This window comes from Hippoglossus stenolepis, chromosome 18 (genome assembly GCF_022539355.2).
Source record: "Hippoglossus stenolepis isolate QCI-W04-F060 chromosome 18, HSTE1.2, whole genome shotgun sequence".
NCBI classification, from domain to species: domain Eukaryota; kingdom Metazoa; phylum Chordata; class Actinopteri; order Pleuronectiformes; family Pleuronectidae; genus Hippoglossus; species Hippoglossus stenolepis.
The window spans coordinates 20116825-20140129 of NC_061500.1; the positions used below are offsets into that span (position 1 = coordinate 20116825).

General features: G+C 42.2%; 2 protein-coding genes across 2 annotated transcripts in view; both read right to left on the reverse strand.

Annotated features, from left to right (window-relative positions):
* The window catches only part of ror2 (receptor tyrosine kinase-like orphan receptor 2), a 45836-nt gene extending 37616 nt beyond the window's left edge, over positions 1–8220 (reverse strand). The window contains exon 1 of the mRNA XM_035184273.1: positions 7507–8220. Coding sequence (XP_035040164.1) covers positions 7507–7570 — 64 coding nt within the window. The 5' untranslated portion in view covers positions 7571–8220. The remainder of the gene's footprint in view (positions 1–7506) is intronic.
* A 126-nt stretch (positions 8221–8346) lies between these two features.
* Positions 8347–22342, reverse strand: sptlc1 (serine palmitoyltransferase, long chain base subunit 1). Its single transcript, XM_035184275.2, has 15 exons — positions 22229–22342; positions 18404–18511; positions 18223–18317; positions 16058–16151; positions 15840–15912; positions 15100–15232; positions 14805–14934; positions 14292–14381; positions 13289–13396; positions 12880–12975; positions 12411–12507; positions 12171–12225; positions 10641–10758; positions 10240–10313; positions 8347–9164 (listed from the first exon to the last, which is right to left on the reverse strand). The coding sequence occupies exons 1-15, from the start codon at positions 22280–22282 to the stop codon at positions 9071–9073; spliced, it is 1419 nt and encodes a 472-aa protein (XP_035040166.1). The 5' UTR covers positions 22283–22342; the 3' UTR covers positions 8347–9070.
* Positions 22343–23305: the final 963 nt, after the last annotated feature.

Sequence of the window (23305 nt, forward strand, 5' to 3'; positions counted from 1 at the left end):
ACCTTCCCCCATTCAAAACGTCTTACCCTCATCACTTGTCAAGGAAAACTGCCCATGTTAGACACCGAAGAATTAGCACATAGCTCAACCTTGTTTAACCCATTCATAGCAGATGGCGGCCGCAGGTCAATCCCTCCTTGTTACTCTTCACACAGGACCTGAGACTGCCACTGTAGCTCCATTCACATTAAAGACGGCTGTGGCACTGTTGACACTGGAGAATGGAGGTAGAAGCTGCATTCCTACCAGAGTAAGGAAATCTCAAACCTACATATTGTGGCTTCAACTCTACAGCTGTTTCCTTGGTAATACAGATGTTTCGACCAGAGGAGTCGGGATCTGCAGTCGCAACAAAGAACACTCGGCCAAGATCCTCTACAGCCACATTGAGGGGCCGCTCACTCAGCCGACGTCCTCTGACCCACCACAGTTTTGTAATGAACCAAAAATATTTTCACAAACACAGATTTATCTGTGCACAGCGCATTCATTCACTGAACCCCTCTCAGGATCTCTCTTTCTCTCTGGCACTCTCTAACACACACACACACACACACACACACACACACACACACACACACACACACACACACACACACACACACACACACACACACACACACACACACACACACACACACACACACACACCTTTGAAGTGATGAGGCCATGTGTTTATTTACGTTATGGTGGGACGTGAGATCGGATCACAAGTGGTCACTGGGAAGCCATGGAGACACATTGTAACGTCTGCTGTCCACTTGGGATCCCCACGGTCGCATGTTAATGCAGGTCTGAGCAGGGCTGGAGGGGCTGGAACCCTCTGGAGCTCTGTCTTTATGTTGTGGCACAGCTACGCATATAAATACAATAGCGCCCTGGAGCCTTTCTCAAGCGGCTTCGCACTCCTTTGAATGCTTGTCACCAGCCAGCAATTAGCTGCAACTTGGAACAAAGCTAGCACTGTTGCAGGCAGGATGACCAGGCACTAGCACTGCTGGAAGAAGGTTGGCTGTAATGAGGCAGCTGAAAAAGTAATATTAAAAAGTACCCCTGGTAAACTTCAGGAGAGAAAACAAACATATAGTAGTAAGATCACAATCCTCTGTCATCGGGGGGGGGGCAGTGCACGTGATACAGTTTGTAGTAATCATAAGAAAACTATTAATCAGTGGGCTTTGGAGGAAAAAAACAAAGATAAAAAAGAAAAACAAGATGAGGACAGCTTATAAAACAAATATTCAAAACAGCTTCTAATAAACAAACGTGACTTTAAAAGTTACACTTAGTTAATTATAGAACACAATTGTGCACCCAAGTATTTGCTCATAATAGGATGAACTTGAAAACATCAACAGTGAGCTGGAATAAGAATTTAGGGGCATTTTGGGCCCTTTAGTAAAATCAGAGAGTGTAGATTTAAAGTTTAACTCCTACGACTCACTCCTATTCTCACAGCTGAAGAAATTTGCTTATTCGCCAATCAGTCAATAGTCACAATAGAACATCTATGAGCATACATTTTGATAATCAACAATCATTTACAGACCAAAGACCGTGCATTATTCCATTTGTCAGCATTTAGCTGAAGCTGTGCTGGCTTTGTTTTAACTATACAAACATATCATTGCTTTATGGTGTCACTTTGGTGCTTTGGTTGTGCACATCCTCAGACATTAACATTATGTGTCTGCAGGTTGCAACACGCATGTGAATGCTCGGGGCAGTGCTGACGTAAGGGCCTCACATGTGATGCTGCTTTGACCCTGGTCCCTGTCGCGATCTCAGAAGGAACCTCCTCCAGTGTGGCCATATCTCTTTAATCTCAGATCGCGAATAGTAGACACATAGTGCATAGTACACGCGTGGCACATACCAAATATGTGAAACAACAATTATATTCATGACGCATCTGGTTGTTCACGTAACATGGGGTATACCTAATTATTACTTTTTGTACTACAATTTGAAATGGATTATGCCGTCTCAATGTAAAGTCTATAGGATGGGACAGTGGAGCAAAAGCAGCCCTTTTAAAATACCATTACTACTGTGCATTATGCAATGGGTCCCACAGCAGTGAAGCAAACCAGAAGGAAACCGAAAAGAGTCACTGTCACCGAAGTGACTCGGTAATGTCAGTTGCACAGTGTCATCTACTTAAGTTTACTCTACTGGTCATACCAGATCAAGTAAAGCTGCAGCAATAAAACCTCTGCATGTACTGAATTGAATAACATTATATTTTGTAGCTTATGAATTCATTTTTTCTTTCAGGGGGAGGATTTAATTATTTCTTCATTCTAAGGTTACATTGTCACGCTTTAAAACATGTTATCTCTTGTTGTCCTTGGCAGAACACTCTGACTTCATGCCCAGTCAAATTAACATGGGATATACTGTACATGGCTCAATCTCCACTATCTTATTGTTCATGTGAATCAGGTTTTCACATCTTAGCATAGAATTACCACGTTCCTTCCTCCAGAAACTGAGGGAAAACTCATAGCACTGAACACCCCCCACATTTCTAAAAAACTCCAGATTAATGGACTGACCTCTGGCTAACTCTTCTGGCTTTTCCAGGGCCGCTACACATTGCTTTGCTTCACGACTGGAGTGGGGAAGGGGGGAAATGGACAGGGGGCAAACCAGGGTGTAACAGGGAGTACGCTGAGGGAAACACAACTTTGGAAAAAGCTTGTATGTGTACACCACGCAAAGGGTTAATCCTCTCTCCCTGTGTTTGTCAGTTACATCAGTGCCTGCCCTGTAGGTAAATAACAACACCATTAGTTCATCCACTCCTTCAAACCACAGACAGGTTCCACCCTGGAGTGGCACTATGGATTTATTAAACTGTCTGATTTCATTGGTGGGGCACCTGATTACAACAGCATGAATGGTTTACATACAGTTTCTGGCTTCCCCTAATTAAGAGTGAGACTCCACATTAATCACTGTCACCCGCTGTTTTATGACTATTTGAGGAGAGGTGCAACGTACAAACACTACACGGGTTTTACTCAGAAGGAAGCAAGAAGTTGTATTATCAAAGTAAAACTGCAGTTTTCTATAGCTTGTAACATTAACTTAACTTTCACATGGATCTCTGAATCCAACTGAATCACAGGAAATAGGTCCAACATGACGTAAGCACCATGCGTAGGTCATGTTGGACCTATTTACAACTATACAGGTTGTAAACAAACAGACACCAAATGGAGAACATAGCCATAATGTCAGGAGTGCTCCTTCATCTCAAAGGACATGTGTGCCCACTGAAATACAGAAAGTACAGAGGGTCAAAGTTGAAGCAGTAACTGGTTTAGTAAACTGTTGTTTACAATTAAACATTTTCTCTTCCACTTGACTTTGCCAAACGTGGACATTTTGCACATTGTGCTTCTTGCCAGACCTTTTTAGCACATTCTGAGATTGCCGCAATTAGGCCGGTTCAGACCAACGCAGTCCTCAGTCATTTGAAAGGAGCCAGTCACTAAGCACAGCAGGGAGGCCAGTGCAGGGGGCTCCAGCCCAAAAAATAACAGTGTTGTCCAGCTACAACTTAAACCGGGCTCAACTTGTTTCATTGCAAGTCAATGTGACATCATCCAGCAAAGCCCTGAACTGTATATACGCAGGGGTTTAAGGCTGGGGTATGTTTGAAACCTGTTTTCATGTGTGTTCTTACATGTCTAATGTTAAATGTGTTTATGGCTGTCTTGAAAGGCTACACTTGAAGGCAGCCTGTGAAGCCAACAGCTATAGAAACAAGTTGCTTCAGTGGATCAGTGCACACTCTGCATGGTGCTGCACTCAGTTGCATTGGACCCTAAAGGTTTACAAAACTGGGCTTTTTTGCAGAAACGAGCCTGAGGGCTAGTTCGTAATATTCTTCAATGGCATTAAACACTTCCCAGTTCTTAACCTTTTTTGGTAGAGTCCTAGTGCAGCCGCTTATGTTTAAACTACATGTGATATTTGCGTTCTTTGAACAACGGTACGTACCTACACAGCTGGGCTTGTTTTTCAGAATCCCAAACACGTTTCATCACAGGTATGACAGAACTCTCTTTCAACACGCACCACAGCAAAGGAAGGCCCTCTGGCTTCATTTCCATCAGCAGCAGCAGCAGCAGCAGCTCGGCCTCTCTACTCTAACCTCAACATGGTGACGCATACCACTGTGAGCACTCATTAGTTACAGCTTCCACTACGTTCACAACTGCTACCTTGGACTGCAGCTATTTCTGCTTCTCCCTCCATCGAGTGTGCTCACATCATTAAGGTTTAGGAACTTCTTATTCAGCTTTTTTTTTTTATATAACTGACAAAAACAGACACAACATGCTTAAGCTAATAATGCACAAACCACTATTGTATTAAATTGTGCTGTAATTTGATATTTCCATGTGACTATGCAGGGCCCCATTGCAAAGTGTCCTGCCTGTGGTGTCCTGCCACGGACAGAGATGTTAAACAGAAAATACTCCAAACATGGAACAGCGATGAAGAAAAGCCAAACCAGGGATTGCTTTTCCTAAACCAATGATGATGTGGAACTGTTACTGACAGTGTTAGCGGTGCTTGTGATTCATGTCCATGTTGCATTGACCACTGGTAGTTGAGGCTGATGATGTTACAGGGTCACATAATATGAGCATGACCAATCAGGGAAGGATAATAACTGATAGGAAACAAATGTGGGTTTCTGCAGCATTGTTTCCAAAAGTCTTTTTTCCCCTCTCCATTCAGATTAAAACACAACTCCAGAGTTTTCAAACTAAAACATGTACAGCCTAGGTTTGGAAAAGTGCAGTGGAGACGACAGGCATACATTAAACCTGCTTTCAGAAAGTCACTGAACTCCGGAGAACTGGAGGCTGAATGTGAGAACGCACGTCAAAGTGAGAGTCTCTGGACTTTCTGCTGTGTTCCTCCAGTCCGCCCCCTGGTAAAAACTCAGAGAACTCACGGAGAATGTCCGCAGGAGCAGGAGAAGGAACACAGCAGGTAGATCTCAGCAGGGTTCACCGTGAGGGAGTGGATGTGTTGATGTCTCTAACAATCTCAAATCTCAGGATAATTACTCTCCACTTTAATGCAATGCCTTTATTTTTATAACAATGGAAAAATAACTAGTTATTTGATAATTCCTTGAAAAATGGACCCTTACATGTTATTATTTTGTGTGGCTTTTAATCTAAACTAAATTCATTTCTGTAGTACTTCACATAAAAGCACTAAGGAAAAGTCAGGGCACTGTACTGCACTCTGATTAGCTGTTGTTGCTGATTCCTCTAGATATCTAACAGGAGGGTAAACCGTGTCAGGGAGACAGGTCGGGTCGTCCACTAACCAGAAGGTCGGCGGTTTGATCCCAGTCTCCCCTATAATGCATGCAGAAATGTCCTTGGACAAGATACTGAACCCACAGTTGCCCCTGCAGTTTATGAGTGATAAAGAAACTGCTACAAATAGATGCACTGTATGAATGTGTGTGTGTGAATGGCTGTAAAGAGCTAAGAGTGGACATCAAGACTAGAGAAGAGAAAATGCAGACCATTATTTTCCATTTGGCACCAATCGGAGGCTTTTGTCAGCGAGAGGAAAACTGTGCTGATATGCTACTACACGCGCCGTTTTTCAGACATGACCTGCGGATACGGTCCGGAGCATTGTGCACAGACTTTACCCACATTGGATTTCACACAAACACAACGCAGCGGGAGGTTCTCTGCACAGACACGTTCACAACAGCAACAGATCATCCTCATTATTCAGGAGAGAGGTGGAGCATTGCATTACATTTAGCGGACGCTTTTATCCAAAGCGACTTACAATAAGTGCATTCAACCGTGAGGGTTCAAACCCAGAGCAGCAAGAGTCATGTAAGTACATTAGATTCAAAAAAGCCAAACTTCAAAGTGGCAGAGGCAGGAAGTGATGCAATAACTCTGCAGCAGAGATCACGTGTGGTTTTTCTTGCCAACACACAAGACACTAGTGCCGGCTCCCAAACTCCACTGACATCTTCTCTGTGTGTGTCACCGCTTTTTCACCGGGACATACTGGTTTTCTTTTTGTGTCTGCCGCATGTTGCCTTCATCATCAACCCCCGGCCGCTGTGTTCACACGTCAGATTCTCCCAACTTTCTTCTGACTATATACTCTGGGACCAAGCGGAGAAAGTCTGCAGATAATCCGGAGCCTCTCACTCGGACATTTGCGTTCACACATGCTCTTCCGGTTCGGCTCATGTCTGAAAACAGCTCTGTCGACACATTACAGAAGACAAGTTATCTGCAGCAATGGACGACCGACCTCCAGCATGTTTCAAGGTTTTAGTTCATAGTTTTATGGATGGAAGCCACTGGCTACCTTCAAGCTAAAATGAAAAGCCCAAAGTCCCATAGGCCAAAGTTTTCTGCATGAAAACCAGTTTGTGTGATAATTCTAAATGATTGATTATCACAAGGACCAAATTGTAATTAAACACCACCAAGATGAGTGGTTTCTTTTTTGTTATGGTTAACAATGAGCCCTGTTCATTCCTTTCAGTATAAGTTAAACATGTGCTTTGGTCCTGTTTGTACATGAAATGCTGGAAATCCGATTCTGCACATGTGGTTTCCATACAATCACCAGCCTATAGGAAAACCACACACTTCTATCTCTTAATAGCTGTGTTTTTCAGTTCTGGATAAGAATTGTTAATATTGTGACGTGGTTTCAACTATACTAGGAAGTTTTTTTTAATGGTCAGCAACATGAATTAGTAGTGGAATGTTCTCTAAAACAAAGGGGATGCACAAACTGGGGGGGTGGGGGGGTTCATTTACCCCGCTGCGCCCCACCCCCCCCCTGCCCCTTGACTTCATACCAAATGGTGAGTCCTCAAAGACAGAGCTGAAAACAGGAAATCTCTGCAATCCTCACCCCCCGCAGGGCGAGTCCATCTATTAGCATGACCGACAAAGGCGCGCCGTCACCTCCACCTCAGCCTTCGATTAACATGACAACGACACAGAGACTGACACAAGAAGCTTTTATGAAGACGAAGAGCTGCAGGAACACATGTCAACAAGCCGCTGAGGACAAAGAAGGTCCGAGTGGCCGCAGGAACTCACATGTATTCAACTTAGAAAGGTGGCTCGGCCGCTTTACGCAGACGGGAGGGATGAAGAAAAGGCAACAAGTCTCTGTCTGCAGAGAGGATGTGAAATGTGCGACTTCAAAACAGAACCATCAAAGTACTGCAACTTTTTTTAATTTACATTTCACTGTAACAAGAAAAAGTCTTGAGAAAATAACGTGTGGGCTGTTGAGTGAGAAAATCTCCACAAACACGCACCTCCACCAACAGCTCCTCTCCAACTTTCTCACGTGGATGAGAGCCCGTTCTTCACAATGGGGAGTAATAAACGTGCTGCTCGTCGTGCATCACCACCTCCGCTTCTCGGGTGGAACTGTGTGTAAGCTGCGTCGTGAAAAGACACTCACCGTCACATCTCAGCTTTGGGAACAGCAGCAGCATCCAGATCAAACTCCTCAGGAATGCGGCCATAGCGGCGGTGTGCACACGCACTGGGGTCCGGCACGATCCCTATCACCAACTAACGATGGTGGCTTCACGCACTTCCACAGCTTCTCGTGCTGGAGCGTCTCCTCCTGCTGGAGCTTCTCCTCCTGCTGGAGCGTCTCCTCCTGCTGGTTCCTCAGTGAGCAGCCGCAGCGGCACAGACTCGCCAGGTGTCGGAGCAGCCGCGCATGGAGGTGCGGGCCAGATGCGGCTTCGCAGAAGGAAACAAAAGGTGCGATCCTCCGGAGCTCAGTCCGACAGATTCGTCGAGAGCCGCGGCTCTGCCCCAGCTGCTGGTCCCGGACTGGCCCCTGCGCTGCCCTGCTCAATCAAGCACACGCACACGCGCACTTACACGCGCACACTGAGGTGTAGTGACGTTTTTGTGGAGGGCGCCATCTAGAGACAGAACCACGGTAGTTCAGCAACAAGTGTGCGTCAGACTGAAGCCTTATGCTCAATGTAAACATGTGATCACGTGTGTGTGCAGGACTTTTACTTATTATAATATTGACTTGGTCTTAGTACTTTAACTTAGGTTAAGGATGTGAATTACTCCATCATACACCGGAGACCTGTCCAGGGTGCACTCCGCAAACTCAGATAATCCTGGACATATCACAGCAATACAGTATCCACAGCCAAATGCATTTAATAAACAGACAGCTAAGTAGTTTTCCTCTAAAGTAATTATTTGTTTTATCCGTGATTTCTATGATTTGTTTTCATTTTTTCCAAACAAAGAATGTTCATCAACAGCATACTAAAAACCATTTAATATGCATACGGTCAGAAGTGAGTACAGATTATTATGTGAGGAAACTGGTTGGTTTGGATTTCGTGTGTAATCTGCCAATTGAAAGATGCCTACGGCACAATAGGAAACATATGATCCAGTGTTTCTGGGGCAAAATTAAATGACATTAAATTTCAAGAGTTTCACAGTTCCTCTTCCAATCTGTCTTAATAACAACTCAATTTAAACACATATCTTTACATTTAATTATAGTAGCTTTGGACATAAAATCCCCCTCAAGAAAATACAAACTAAATAACAGAGGACAAAATAAACTGCAGTAGTAAAAACCAATGTCTATTAAACATCAAACAACCGGTGGCACATTAAGACGACCATTGTGTACAGTTCATGTCCTACAGACTGCAGAATGGCGAGTTAAATAATGAGTGCAATGCTTCCTCTTTGGTCAGTACATAAAAAGCAACAGATCATTTGGTCAGTGAAGATCACGTTTAGTGATAGCAGAGAAACAACTGCTGCCAGAAGACCCACGCTTACATTCAGAACAACATACACGCACGTGGTACATGTAGTTGAAATGTGAACAAAGGCAATGAATCAAAGAGACAAACAAAGTCGGATGAGACCATTTGGTCAGGAGTGTCCTCCTCACAGTGACGTCATACCAGTCCAGTGGAGTCCTGGTAAATCTCCGGCGTCTCTTAGCAGACACAATCATTACATTGTCATTTCAGGATGGTTACAGCTGCCTCTTGGATACAGGACACAGCCTTCTGGATGTCGTCCTCTGTCTGTTCGATGGTGATCACCACTCTGATGCTGAGGACGCACACAGGGAGCAGTCAGACACAACGAGGCAGTGCCAAGGCTAATGTCGCCAAAACAAATTGTTCTACTTCAACATTAAGACATACTGTCCACTGTAAGATAAATAAATGAAAAAACATGTTCTGCATAAACAGATTAGCCTTTAAGAAAGTATAAGTATCCTAGTCTCAGCCCCGAGATGATTGGATTCCAACTGAAGCCTTTGAAAAACACACCTCAGAGGTTCCATGATTTCCTACAACAACTAGACACTGTAGTTTTCAGCAAACCTTACTGACAACATGAGGAAATGGCATATTTACTCACCGTTGTCATATACAGGATGGTGAATGTGGGGCTAAGTCAAACTACAGTGTACAGTATGTGTGTAGTGTGTAACCCTTCAGACCTGTAATTACCATCCGTCCTGAGTGATCCATCACAAATGGTCAACTTAAAGTTCATGTGTGAACGCACCCCCTGCATCTTTAGATCTGATCACTCAGAAAACATTCTGAGGCGGTCTGAGACACGTGGCCACATACTTTTCAATGTGTGAATGCAAATGTGTTCTGGGCCACATTATGTAGGACCGCCTACTAAGCTGACGTCTTCTGACCTGCTACACTTTCATAATGAATCAAACAGATTTGTTTGTGGACACAATATCAACACTGACCGACACATAATGATTGATATTTTTCTTAAATGGGTAAAAGGTTTCTCCATAGCACAGCAGCGCATAGCCCATTGATTCAGTCATCTACTCCTGACCCCTCTCTCTCGACACACTCAAGACACCTTTGTAAACTTAGACTGGTTTAAAACAACATCATTTGACTGATGCAAAGAGCCGGTGTGAACAGGGTGATCAGCTGTGATGAACACATGGAACTTGATCGCCCGTCGGCTTGAGTCTACATGTGAGATTGTTTTGACGAAGACTTAGTCAATAGTTATTATCATTAGCTACAGCTAAATCCTTACTGGTGCCGCCAGGTGCTGTCATATAACAGACTGAGTGGACAGTGTGTTCAGTATATTGGTGAGGATTTAGAATTCATATTCTGCAGGTGGAGCCCTTTACCTTGGTGGGGGGAGGAAGCGCTCCTCTTTTTCCAGGTAGCGTGCGAGGGTCAGAGCCAAACCTCTTTCCAAACACTGACACAGCAAACATAAAAACGAAATAAAACACTTAGAACAAATAGTATTTATACTAAATGATATGTCACAATTTGATTTACGACTGTGGAACAATTTAGAAAACTTTTGCAAAATTTGAAAGCATATAAAATATTTCTGTCTCCATTTGTGTGAACAAACACAAATGTGTAAAAGCGGGAAATTCTAATGAGGAGTTTTTTTAAATCTGAAAAAAAGAGTCTCATCTTGATATTGCAATGCTGCTGATTAGAAGCTCCTCAACAGTTTCCAATAATCTGAACAAAACAGGAATTTGGGACGGGGGAACAATAGTGTAGGACTTACGTAATCTACAATGGAGCGGAGCAGCAGCATGTCAGCGTCTCTGGAGCCAGAACTTCTCTCGAGCTGCAAGTGAAGAGCCGGGGACAATGGCACTCCCACTAACTTCAACCCTGGAGTTCTGTCATACAAGGATAATCATGACACAACACTGACATCATTTCAACGTAAAACGCGGTGTATCTTTAGGTGAATTCCTGATGAACCCACAGAACCGACAGCTGAATTCGGAAAGGACAAGATGTTTGTTTTTAGGTCAGATTATAAAGAGGTGGCCTCTCATTTAGCAATGAGCTAAAACAATACAAGCCCTGAGTCTCATCCACTGAATGGTATGACTATAAGTATCACTGCTATTTATTAACATTTCATCCAACAAACAACACCAGCTGCCTTTTAACTCCACCCAGCCTTCCTCTGGAAGTATTGCTGACAGATTGAATCCTAACACACTGGGGTGGAGTACTGTGCTAGGGGGAAATAAGCAGGGACTTTCTAAAACATCTTTTCATTTGATATTCAATGTGCAGATTTGACTTTTGCAGGCTTTAAAGGTTCAGTGTGTAGAATGAGTTTCTTGCCTACCTGCAGTTTGTTTACTTGCTGTGCTTTGTCTCATATGTTGTGTTGTTACTTTTTCTTATGCATTGTGCCTGTCTGAACATTAATCTGTATATATTGCTTGTATGTGTTGACTATAACTACTACTAACAAGTCATTTTATTTCAATTTTAGGTTGCCATTCTAAAAAAAATGGCCCGGGACAACCGATGAAAATTTGCCAGTTGAGCTAACTCTGGCTCATTTACAGTCATTTTGCAGTTGATTAATCAGCATTGCCCCTGTCAAATAAACAAATAAATGAAATGATATCTAGTGATGAAGTTTAATGCTGCAGCTGAAGACTCCGCACCTCACCCTCACCTTCCAAACATGAAAGAGAACCTGTGGTAGCTTTCTCAAAAAAGGTGTTTAGTTTGTCCAGTCTGGGCTACTGTAAAAAACATGGCGGCCTCCGTATAGAGGACCCACTCTTGATGTAAATATAAAGTATTTAAATATAAAGGGCCCATTGTAGGCTAAAGAAAACAACAATTCCTACAATGTAGATATACAATAATCATCACTAGGATTATTGTATATTTAATCTCTGCCAAATGCCAATAGATCCATTTGACCTAAATTTTACACACTGGACCTTTAAATTAAATGTAGTTACTCCCTACACACACATTTTGTGTCTCTGAACAGGATAACTTTAAAATACTAATTCCCATGCAACAAACACACTACATTTAGTGGTGCAACCTCACTCACTTTTGTAAATAAGAAATTAGCTGAATTGTTTAGCACCTACAGACGGGTTATAAGTCCTTAGTGGATGTCCCCTAGATTGAGTTTAACCTGCAAAAGGCAACTACAAACTTTTAGAATAATTAAAATATAGACATATGTTCTCATTCAGCACTGTCTTTGTTGACAGTGAAAGACTGTAGTCAAAGAAAAAGAATCATATAGTACAGAAGAACTTACCCCTGTAAAGCCTTGTAAACCTGTTTGCACTTTTCCCTCAGGACAGCAAAAATATCTGCAAAGCAGATGGTGAAGATGAATGAGTGAAAACCACACTGCTTCTAATCAGCAAGACTTAGAAAATGATGAGTATTCTCTCAAATAACACCTCGTCACAAACTTCTCTGTACAGCTGAGGTACATACATGTCCTAATAATCGAGAGGTGCACAGAAGTGTTTTAGTATTTCAGAGCTTGTACCTGGATCCTCCTCCATGATGTTGAGGGCCTCGATGGCAGCAGCAGCCAACATGGGAGGCAGGGATGCAGAGAAACAGTAGCCCTGACCTGACAGACGCTAAAAAACAAACATCTTACTTTTTACGTCAGTAGGAGAAGCATTAAATCACCAGAAAAAACATGATATCTAAGTAAAAAACGAATAAATACAAAAAATAGAAAATAAAAATCAGTGGCTGCCTTTGATTTTGCATGAATATCAAGTCCATATTTAGCGAAAGCCCCTTAGGAAGCAGTTACAGTCCATACGGACAGGTCTGTGTTTCACCACAGCTTAACAAGACTGCTCAAGCTTTGTTCAGCTTCACAGGTGTTGGGGAGTGTTGGTGAACAGCTGTTCTGAAGACTGGGGCACTGGCTTGTTCTCTGCTAAACCGTTTGTTTTTTTTATACTTCTTGGAAGGTGTATCAATAAAACTGTTGTTTTTACCTGGTGGTCAATGACAAAGGAGCGTCCGCAGCAGAAGCCTCCAATGGAGGCCACAGCGTTCTCCATGTTAGCGCTGATCAAGTCGATGTCATCGATCTGCAGGGGAGCAGAGATGGTTCACTGTGGTTACTCAGATATGCTCTAAATGTTGATCAAGTATACCTTGGATCCAAACAACATGAGTGCCATCTCTTTATGTTTACTGAAAGAGTTTAATACCATTTAATCTGTTGGTTACATCAATGCATGCAATAAATCATGATAAGAAACCAGGAATTGTTGCTGTTCCTACTGATAAGTATGGGAGATTTACCCACTGAGTATATTGGTGTAAGCACCACTGCTCATTAGCTGCTCAGCCTTTAACAGTGTGAATCTACAGTATACCCTTAAAGCTGAATGCACTTACATTGACCCCAAAATGTTCGGTTACTCCTCTGCCATGTTCTCCCAATACACCAAAAGACAGGCTCTCTTCCAGAAAGATCCGCACCTTGTACTTGTACTTCAGCTCCACCTGGAAGTTGCACAAACACACCAATGGGCACCAGAGCAGAGACATACAGATGCTGTTCACACCTGGTATTCACATCAGTCCTGAGTGATCCCATCTCAAGTGGTCACAGGAGACACATTGAGGATGCGTTTTAATGTCAGGGGTGAACAGGCCAACGTAGCACTGAGCACTTGTGATGGGATCTCTCAGGACAGATGGTAATACCAGGTCTGAAGAGGGCAATACATCATATTACATTAGACACATCTGCCATGTTTGTGAGTTCCACAGCAGCAGTTCAACAGTATCCATGGCCCAAGAAAACATATTCAACTTATAATCAGGTTGCAAGGGAAATGAAAGGACAGAGGCTTATATGTTGTCTCAAACTTGTCATGGTGTTGAAGTAACAGTACTGAAACATATACACTGCTGAATGAGGTCAACATCATGCAAACAGCTTCAGCTCCTTGCTCTTAAGCCCACTGTTTGTATCTGCTACAGGTAAATGTTCCTTCATATGAGCTCTAAGGTAGATGTCTGACAGAGTTAAATAATGTTAAATGTTCCTACAGAGCACTGTCTGCTCGTCTTACATGTTCACTGTATCATAAACCATGTTCACCTTTTCCAAATGGGGGAAATGTGTGAAAAAAACACAACACCTCACACCAAACTCTTATTGTTGTGTTGAATCAACCTGTTAGTGTTGTCCTTCACCTGAGTAGGACCATTTCAGGTTGAAACATGGTGATATTGTTTGTGCTGATTCTTACGAGACATTGATGTGCAAGAGCCTCTTGATCATCACTAAATCACAGGCCCCTTGAAAGCATTTATTGAGCCTGGCCAAGGATATTAGGTTCATCATAGGATATCATTAGCAGCCTCTAGGGTCCATTAGTTTTCCATTTACCAGTTCGGGTAGAGGACAGATGTCCGCGGTGTTGATGTACAGCCCCTCCACGACAATGAACTTCCGGGTCACTCTAGCCTTACGAGGATTCTGGGGAAGACACAAAGTCTGGTATTTAACGAAACTTTGATGACAGCACAACAGTCATTAAAACAGGATCATACATATCTGCAGTTTAAACACTTGCAGCCTTAAGGTGACACCTGGCATCTGGCAATGTCCACACTAATACTACTTAATAATAGTATTATCAATAAAATGTTCATTAAAAAACAAAATAGATCTTTGCGTCTGTTTTAGAAAATAATCTCGGTCCATAGGTCTTTCCAGAAACAGGGATCACATGGTGGGAGCATGACGAATCAGGGCAAGATATGTTGTGAAGAGTAAGACCCAATCAATTGTCTACGTGGTTGTTTCCAAAAGTCTTTGTCTGTTTCTGTCTGTCCGGACTGAAGTGCAGCCCCAACTTTTAACATGATGTAGCCTCAAACTAAACAGCACTGTACTAACCTTCTGGTCCTCCAGCTCCTGCTCCTTCAGCATCCTTTCCAGATCCTCTATGTCGTTGTGTTTGAAGTATTTGATAAAGCTGCGGGACGCTTGAAGACCCTTCTGGATGGAGAAGCAGGCGGCCTCATCCCTGAACACACAATCAAGGACAAAAACATAAAACCAGGGAACACAAATCATTAACAGGCTGCGGATGGTGGATGTGTCTGTCTGCACTGAACCTTTGACCAGCTAAACCTGACTGACAGTCATTGTTGCTTTTTGCATGATACACGTTAGCAGAGACAAAGCTTACACAAAGATGATGTCACCCCTCTTGGAGTAGGCAGGGATTGCACTAGCAATGGTTGCAAAGCCATACGAATAGATGATGGCCTCTTCTGTCTTCATGAATCTGGCCAGATGGCTCTCCAACTCCAGGTGAACATCTTGAGGAGAAAAACAGGTAAGTGATTAATTTGCATTTACTATGACTATTTTCAATGACTTTCCAGGCTCAATTCCATGGCTATGGCCTAGTTTAAGACACTGATAAAGATTGAACAACAGTAAGATTTTTTTACACAGAGAACTATCAGTCTTTACAGAAGCTCACAGATAGAATACAGAGGCTTCTTAATGTAATTTAATGAGGATATAAGGAAGAATTGTGTTCTCTGTGACTCTGTGACAGCAGGTTTGTCTCATATTTTTATCATTGGTCATTTGTGCAGTAAAATTGTAACGCTGCTCCACAGATGACTCTATGTGGGGAAACCACTGCAAACAGGAGTTAAACAATATATCTGCTTCACTGAAAAGGGGCCTCGGCCCATTACTACCAGCCCTGGTGGCTGCCGCTGGCTCATCCCAACTCAGCCCAACTCAGCCCCAACCAGGCTCCATCCTTTTGACTGATGCTGGAGCCAGAATATACTGTAAAACGTATTCTTGACAGCCGCCATGTTTTCTACAGTCTGTTGAATTATTCCCAAATCCGACAAGAGGATGTGAACAGAAGATGAAAGGCAGATCTTTTTTTTGTTTTTAACTCACCAAAGGTTCCATAGAAGCCTCTTGGACCACATGTGCCCACACCATATTTCTTGAGTGAGGCCAAGGCCTTTTGCTGTCATGAGGAAGAGAAAAGAAATTTAAAAAACAACAAAAAAAGTAACAAAAAACCAAAACTATTTTTTTTCACCACACCAGAAACATAATAAATAATAAAGTAGTAGAAGTTATACTACAGGAAGTAAATCCTTAGTACTAACCTTAACCCGCTCATTGTCAAGGAGACCCAAGAAGTTAAAGGATGCAAAGTTAACACACTCTTTTCCATTGATTATGATTTTGTGGCTGGGAGGTCTGTAATGGAAAGCAGTGTGTAAACACTTCACTGAACACACTCACAGTATTGAGTTCAGATCACAACACAGTATCTAGTTTTCGTATAGGCACCATATCAGGGTTGTGCATACTGTCACCATAGTGTTATATATAATTATTTGTCATACATATTTGTCCTCATTTTCAGGCAGCCACACCCACTCACTTCACTGAGGTATTCACATTGAATTGCTGAGACATGAAACATGCTCATTTATTGTTGCCACAGTTCCATCAGTTAATTGCACGATGATGTTAGCTTTCAAACAAATCAAGGTATACAAAGACATGGCATGATGACTAAGTGACAACGTGACATGAAGTCTTTTTTTTGTTGTTTGGCAATAAACACATGGCTCATTGCGAGTTGGCTAGAACATGCACAAACACTGGTATGGTTAATCATGGGCAGAAAAGGAAAAGGTGAAAACAAAGATGTGTCTGTTTAAGCACCTGGACTACCCACTGACATTTACAGTATAAAGGATTCCTTCACACTTGTGTATTTTTAAAAGTGTGGCACAGGTAAGTTATAAGCAGGACATTTCACAAGTGAATCTCTGGTGGAACTAAATGAATCTCATTTACTGTTACTGACCAGCTGACATATACGTTAATATATTTGTAATAAACTGTAACCAGCCAATAATGTCAGCCATGTCAATTTATAAGTCAGGCTCTAGTCCGACCAAAATTTGACAACACAAGTGGAAAACTCCCTTATACCACCACCACCCCCCCACTGACTAAATCATTTTAATAGCAAACAATGACAAGTTTTCATCTCCATCTGGATCCATATGTGCATCCACACAGATGGTGATGCTTTTGAATGCAGGTTGTTACAATCCATCTTCTGCCACTGTCTGAGGGTGTAGTGGGTATCATATTGTCTCAGCTCTTCATTGACGCTAAATGATGTTTGCACTGAGTCAGTTATTCAAACTCTACATGTCTGTAGCACACAACACATGACATGTTCTTGTTTTTAACAATAAATTAAATGAAGCCATAAATAATGATAAATTCTATCTTCTATTCTTTATTTTCAGTGTCATCATTTGTATAGTGAGGTTTGGTGTTGCTCTCAAATTGCAGAAGTGAATTCTGTTCAGAACCATCCTGATGAATGAATCATTACAGAGCCAACTGTGATGATAGAGAATAAAGCTTGAATGAACCTTTAGCCCACGTGGACAGTTGGTTTCAGCCAAAACTTAAAAGCCCCATGAAAAGAAAAATGTATGTTCCCAGGTTTATTCCTGTGCCCCTTTGTTAACTGTACATTTCTCTCTTGTTATAAAACCAGAATATTAGTATTTATACATCTAAATCTCTGTCTTTTCTCTTCCTGTAAAACACGTTCAACTGTTTGACAACTCGTCCTACACTCAGGGCCATTTACTTATGCTGCCTCCAATCAGAAAGCTTTCTGGAAATTTTCACTCCCTGGCCCTGACTCTAACTTCTGACTGGCGTACATACGCTGTCTTAAAGTTGCAGGGTGTAGAATTTACTGACATCTAGTGGTGAAGTTTCATGTTGCAGCTGAATACCCCTCACCTCACCGTCCCCTTCCAAACATGAAAGAGAACCTGTGGTGACCTTCAGTTTTCATAAAAACTCAAAGGGTGTTTAGTTTGTCCAGTCTGGGCTACTACAAGAAACATGGCGGCCTCCATAGAGAGGACCCCCCCTGATGTGAATATAAAGTATTTCAATATAAAGGGCCCATTCTAGGGTAAATAAAACAACAATTTGTATAATTTAGATGAAACACACTCGTGAAAACATCACCAGGATTATTTTATATTAAATTTCTGTCAATAGAAATTTTACACACTGGACCTTTAAGTCCTCAACAACAGAGAGCAGGTTGACAACATGACCTTCTATGTTGAGCTGCTTCTTACTATCAACTCTGCCAAGGGGGCATGGAGCACCTTCAATGCTACTGGCTACTGTAAACACCAATCAATAATATGAAGAATCAAACAGCTCTGAGTCTATAAGCAGTATGTGAAGCAGAGAGATGTCCTGTGGGATTTACCCGGTGACAACATCATAGGTTAGGGATGGCTGCTCTTTGGACAGAGGGGGAACAAGAGGCTCTGGCTGCCACTCCTCAATCAGGTCCTCCTTTTCCTGTAACATAGATCCAGGTGACAGCTGTTTGTTGACACAGACACAACCACTGTATTATGTTTTTCAATGCACTGTGCTGACTTTACCTTCTCGGTCAGTTTATATGTCTCATGAAGTTTGTAGGTCTTGGAGAACAGAAGCCTGATGATCCAAAGTATGAGAATCCCCTCCAGGATCAGGTGATAAGCAGGAGCCTGAGGTCGACAGGGACAGAGTTAGACTGGAGTTAGACTGGAGTTAGACTGGTGTCAGACTGGTGTCAGACTGGTGAGTGAGTTGGACTCATAGTATCAGTTTAATCCTGTCGAAAACATAGATAAAACGTGTCTACAGACAAAAGTCCTGTCTTGGAATTGTGGTAATATAATAATTTTTGCAAATGTCTTACTATTCTTATAATAGCTGTGTTTCCAATAACTATTACTGTTGTTGACCAAACCACGTTATCTCATCTGTCACATTTACTTTTATTTTTTGTCTCAATTGACTTTTTTGGGGTCTTTGTGCATGGACAGTTAATTGCCTTATATGTTGTTTATTGTGTTATATTCTGTGAGTAGAAAAATACCAGTTTGGTCTGGATACAGTATTTGTCTTCAATCAAAAACTGCCACACAGGAGAGTGACTGACAGCAGACACTGTCTGCAAGAATACACCACCGATACATTTAGTCTTCCTCTGGGCTTCAGGGTGACGTCTTTCCTGACTGCTGTGTTGTCAAAGACCACAGAACTGTTAATGGTTTCTCTGATGAGCAGGCCTAGTGTAGCTTCTGGATAACGTAGCTGACTTGTTATGAGTGCAGTAATGCAATGCATGCACATATACTATTATTCCCCATACTTCTTATCGTCATTATTACTCGTCGTTCTTCTGCCTCAAATTTCATCCCACTACTCCTCCTGCAGCTTTTGTCACACATGCACGACAAATACATCAAAACGTGCGACTCGGTCGGGAATGGTGTGATCTGTCTATTCTAAGACTTTCGCCAGACGGTTCGCTCGTAAATTGCGACAAACAGTGATTTTCTTTTTTAAATGGGAGTTTATGGGAGCCTTCATCAAAGGTGTCTGTATTTGATGTCTTAGACAGTTGCAAAGGTGAGAGATATCACCTTTTTAAAGCGTCCTGTTTCATCATCCAACTCTAACCTATCATGTGTTTAAATGAGCACTGATATCTAATAGTTATTTCCCTGTCACTTGTGTGTTTGTAAACAGATTGATACGCTGTGGTTTAATAGGGTGCTTTCAGACTTGAAACTGAACTGAACGACAGAGAACCTCCAGTAGCCGTATGTATGAATGCACTTGTCTGAGTGAACGCCTCCAAACTTTTCTCCAGCGTTTTTCCAGCCAGCCCCCTAGTATAAAGCTCGAAGAATGTCCGAGGGAGCTGATGTGAAAAGAGAACACAGCAGGAGATTGTCTGCAGGCTTTACCGCAGGTGAGTGGGGGTGTCTCTAAAAACAAAAACGTTTCCAAAAAAAACAAAGAAAATAAATATCTCAGGATGAAAAAGCAGTGCCATAAACGTAGAAGACACCAACGAAGATGTCAAGAGAGTTTTGGGAGATAAGGGCAGATGCTGGTGTCGATGTGCTATGAACAACGGCCTCTGCCTGCTGCACCCCCCCTCGCCTGAACCCTCCAGACCTTTCTGTGTTGTTCTGAACACATCTGAGCGGAGAATCTCCTGATACGCTCATTATGTGTGAAGACAAACTCCAGAGAGAGCAGCCATCCTCAGGAGGTCATGTCTGAAAATCTATTTTGTGAGGATAAGTTTGACTATTACAGACTGAAGACATTGCCTCCCACATTCAAAGAACTGTTTGGGGTAAGGGTTAGAATTAGGTTTAGGTAAAAAGTACAGTAGGGGTTGGGTATTTAGTCATGATGGTTGAGGTTAGGGTGGGAATATATTGTGTAATAATCATAGCCAATATCAATGAGTGTTCAGCACAGGTGCAGGTCTCAGCTTACGAATGAGTTCTCTCCGAACCTGTCCACTTCAGGTTCGGAGAGAACTCTATCCAGTATGATGTGGTCCCCACACACATTCATAGTCTGATCGATACCAACCTAAGTGACTTAAGTTTGACCGCGGGTATATGGACCTTGGACATTAGTCCAATGAGTGCGCAGTTTAGTGGATCAGTTCCTGGAGGACTTCAACATGAGAAACTTAGTACTGCATGAACAGGAATGCTCCAGTTCAAATACAGCAACAGCAATCAGGCTATTTGAAGTTGAGAGGCGGCTGTGGCTCAGAGAATAGGGCGGGTCATCCTCTAACCAGAAGGTCGGCAGTTCAATCCCCTTCCATTCTGCATGCTGAAATGTCCCAGGCAAGATACTGCACCCCAAAACTGCCCGTACTCACAGAGAAGGTGCTGCACATAGGTGGACTGTATGAATGTGTGTGTAAAGTAGAGTGGTCATGAAGTACTAGAGAAGCGCTGTATAAATACTAGTGATGTGTGCTTCCGTGTCGAGGCTTTGAAGCATGTGTCGAGTAATCTAGGAAGATTTTTGTGAAGCGCGTATCGATTTGTGTTGATGACGTATGTGGTGACGTTCAAAGCACCGCGAGCCGGCCGTACCACGTGACTGAGTCAGGAAATGGTTCGCGGGTTTGGCGTGCGAATCGAAATATAAGGGGCAGCGAAACGCAATGGATCCCCCCCACCCCACCTCACATTTTGCGCGTTTGTTTGCTAAAAAAAAAAACGCCTGAAACCCAGCACTGTGGTAAAGTTGTTATTTTTAAATAAAAATTAATAAAATGTCCCACGTGTTACATGTTGTCCCTAGTAACATAAGCACATTCACCTCACAACCCTCTGCCCAATTTGTTTCCACTTTCCCTTTTGACCCCGCCATTGTATCATAAAGACAGACACCATATTAATAAGTTCATAATGTATGTATTGGCATCACAAACATCATTCATTCATTTATTCAATTCAAAGCTTCACACACCAAAGACATGGTGTCATTATAATCACTCTGCCTGTTTTACATTTATTGTCCACTTGATGGCACAGTGGAGCAAATGAAGCACCATGAAGCTTCGGCCCATGAGTGAACCAATTGGATGGAAAGCGTCAATGCTTCATGAAGCTTCATCTCGCCATCACTAATAAATACAGCCCATGAAAAGCAGGCAATTATCAGACATTGGTTCCATTCCCATTTTTTATAGAAATTCACCAAAACGCCTGAACACACGTGACGTTTAACAGCGTCTCCACGTTCAGCCGTCTCCACCTGGTTGTGACTGACAGCGTATTGGACCAATAGCAGAGAAGCAGAGTATTTCCGTCTTTGGAATGTTTGCAAATGTATCGGAAAATAACAACCATGGAAGAAAACCAACCCAAATCACAGGCTCCGACTATAGATTGAAAAAAATATATTTTTGTCTGCATCTAAGAAACGCCACACCTTGATTGTACAACCTAAACCCACATTTACTTTTTTTCAACATCCCGGGAAGTATCTGTGTTTGGTTGTATTCCTGTAACACACGTTACGATCTCACCAGTGCAATAAATAGCATGGCATGTGGTTAAACTCTTTATCTTGGCTTCTACGACAGAACGCCAGCAGCGGAGCAGCTTCAACAAATCATTTCTGCTTTTCAGACGAAGAAGGATCGGCGACGTTCACTCAAACTTCCTTGTTTCTTTACTTCTGGTCGTTGAGTGGCCGTGAGCAGTCAAACGGGAGCCGCTGATTGGCTGCGACACGTCCCTCAGGCCACCGTACCGACAAGTTTAACATTTACAGCTTCGGACTAAACTAAAAAAAAACACGACCGGACTTCGAACAACCGAGGAATCGAACCTGTGAACGTCGGGGCTGGATTCTGCTCGACAGAGACCCGCAGAGGAGACACGTACCTCATAAAACGCCTGCACCATTTCCACCAACACCCACTGCTGCCCGGACGCCATGTTCAGCTTGCCTGTGCAACGTCAGTCAAGCTGCGTTCACGTTCTACAAGAAAAGCAGGACATCTGAGCGTCCATCCGTAAAATACTTAGGTAATAGTTTCAAATTGGCAATAGTAATGAATAAAATACAGAAGCCAGTTAAAGGTCAAATATAACAATTATAACAAATAAATGTGAGCTTGTACTTTCACGCATGCTCCCTTTGTTTCTGAAGGGGGTTGGCAAGTTTCACATTATAATTATTATTCATTTTAGACCGTCATAATTACAACACTAACACAAACACAACACATGCTGTGTGAGCGCCATGTCCTGAAATAATCCTTCATATTTCTGTCAGTGATCTTTCTGTGCACCACACAAAACCACACTTATAAAACAAGACCTACTGTAAACAGATTTGAAATGCAACCATCTCTTATATACCCAACCATAACAGGTAGCAACATTAAGCTGCTTCCCAAAAGTTTCTGATTGGTTAGACTGTAACCAGCTCACTGTCCCAGTGGCCACTAGTCAGCTAGCCGAGTTACAACCAGTCGAAAAAAGCTTTTACTCTGAAACTGTTAGAATGGTCTTTCACCCAGGCCTGCAAGGATTTACAGACTTATACCAATTCGGCTTTTTGTAAAGAATGAAAAAGTCAAAAATACCTGTTTAAACATTTATTATAAATAATCAGTTAATATAGCCATTGTTATTTCTTTTTGGGGAAACAAATCTTTAAACTTAATATTCTTTTCAAATCCTCAAGTCATTAAAAAAAAGGAAAACACAACCTCACATTGTAATTATGAGTTAGAATCTCATTATTATGAGAAAATGTATTATTATAATAGGTGGATGCAATACATTTGAGATAAGTATCTTGTAATTATGAGGTTGTTGTGAGAATGTCTCCATCTCTTTCTTTGGTGATTGTAACCCACTTATATAACAAATGCAAGTATAGATTCTAGTGCTGTGAATCATTAAAGCTAACCAACACTTTACTTGTTTTAACATCAATATCATGAATGTGTT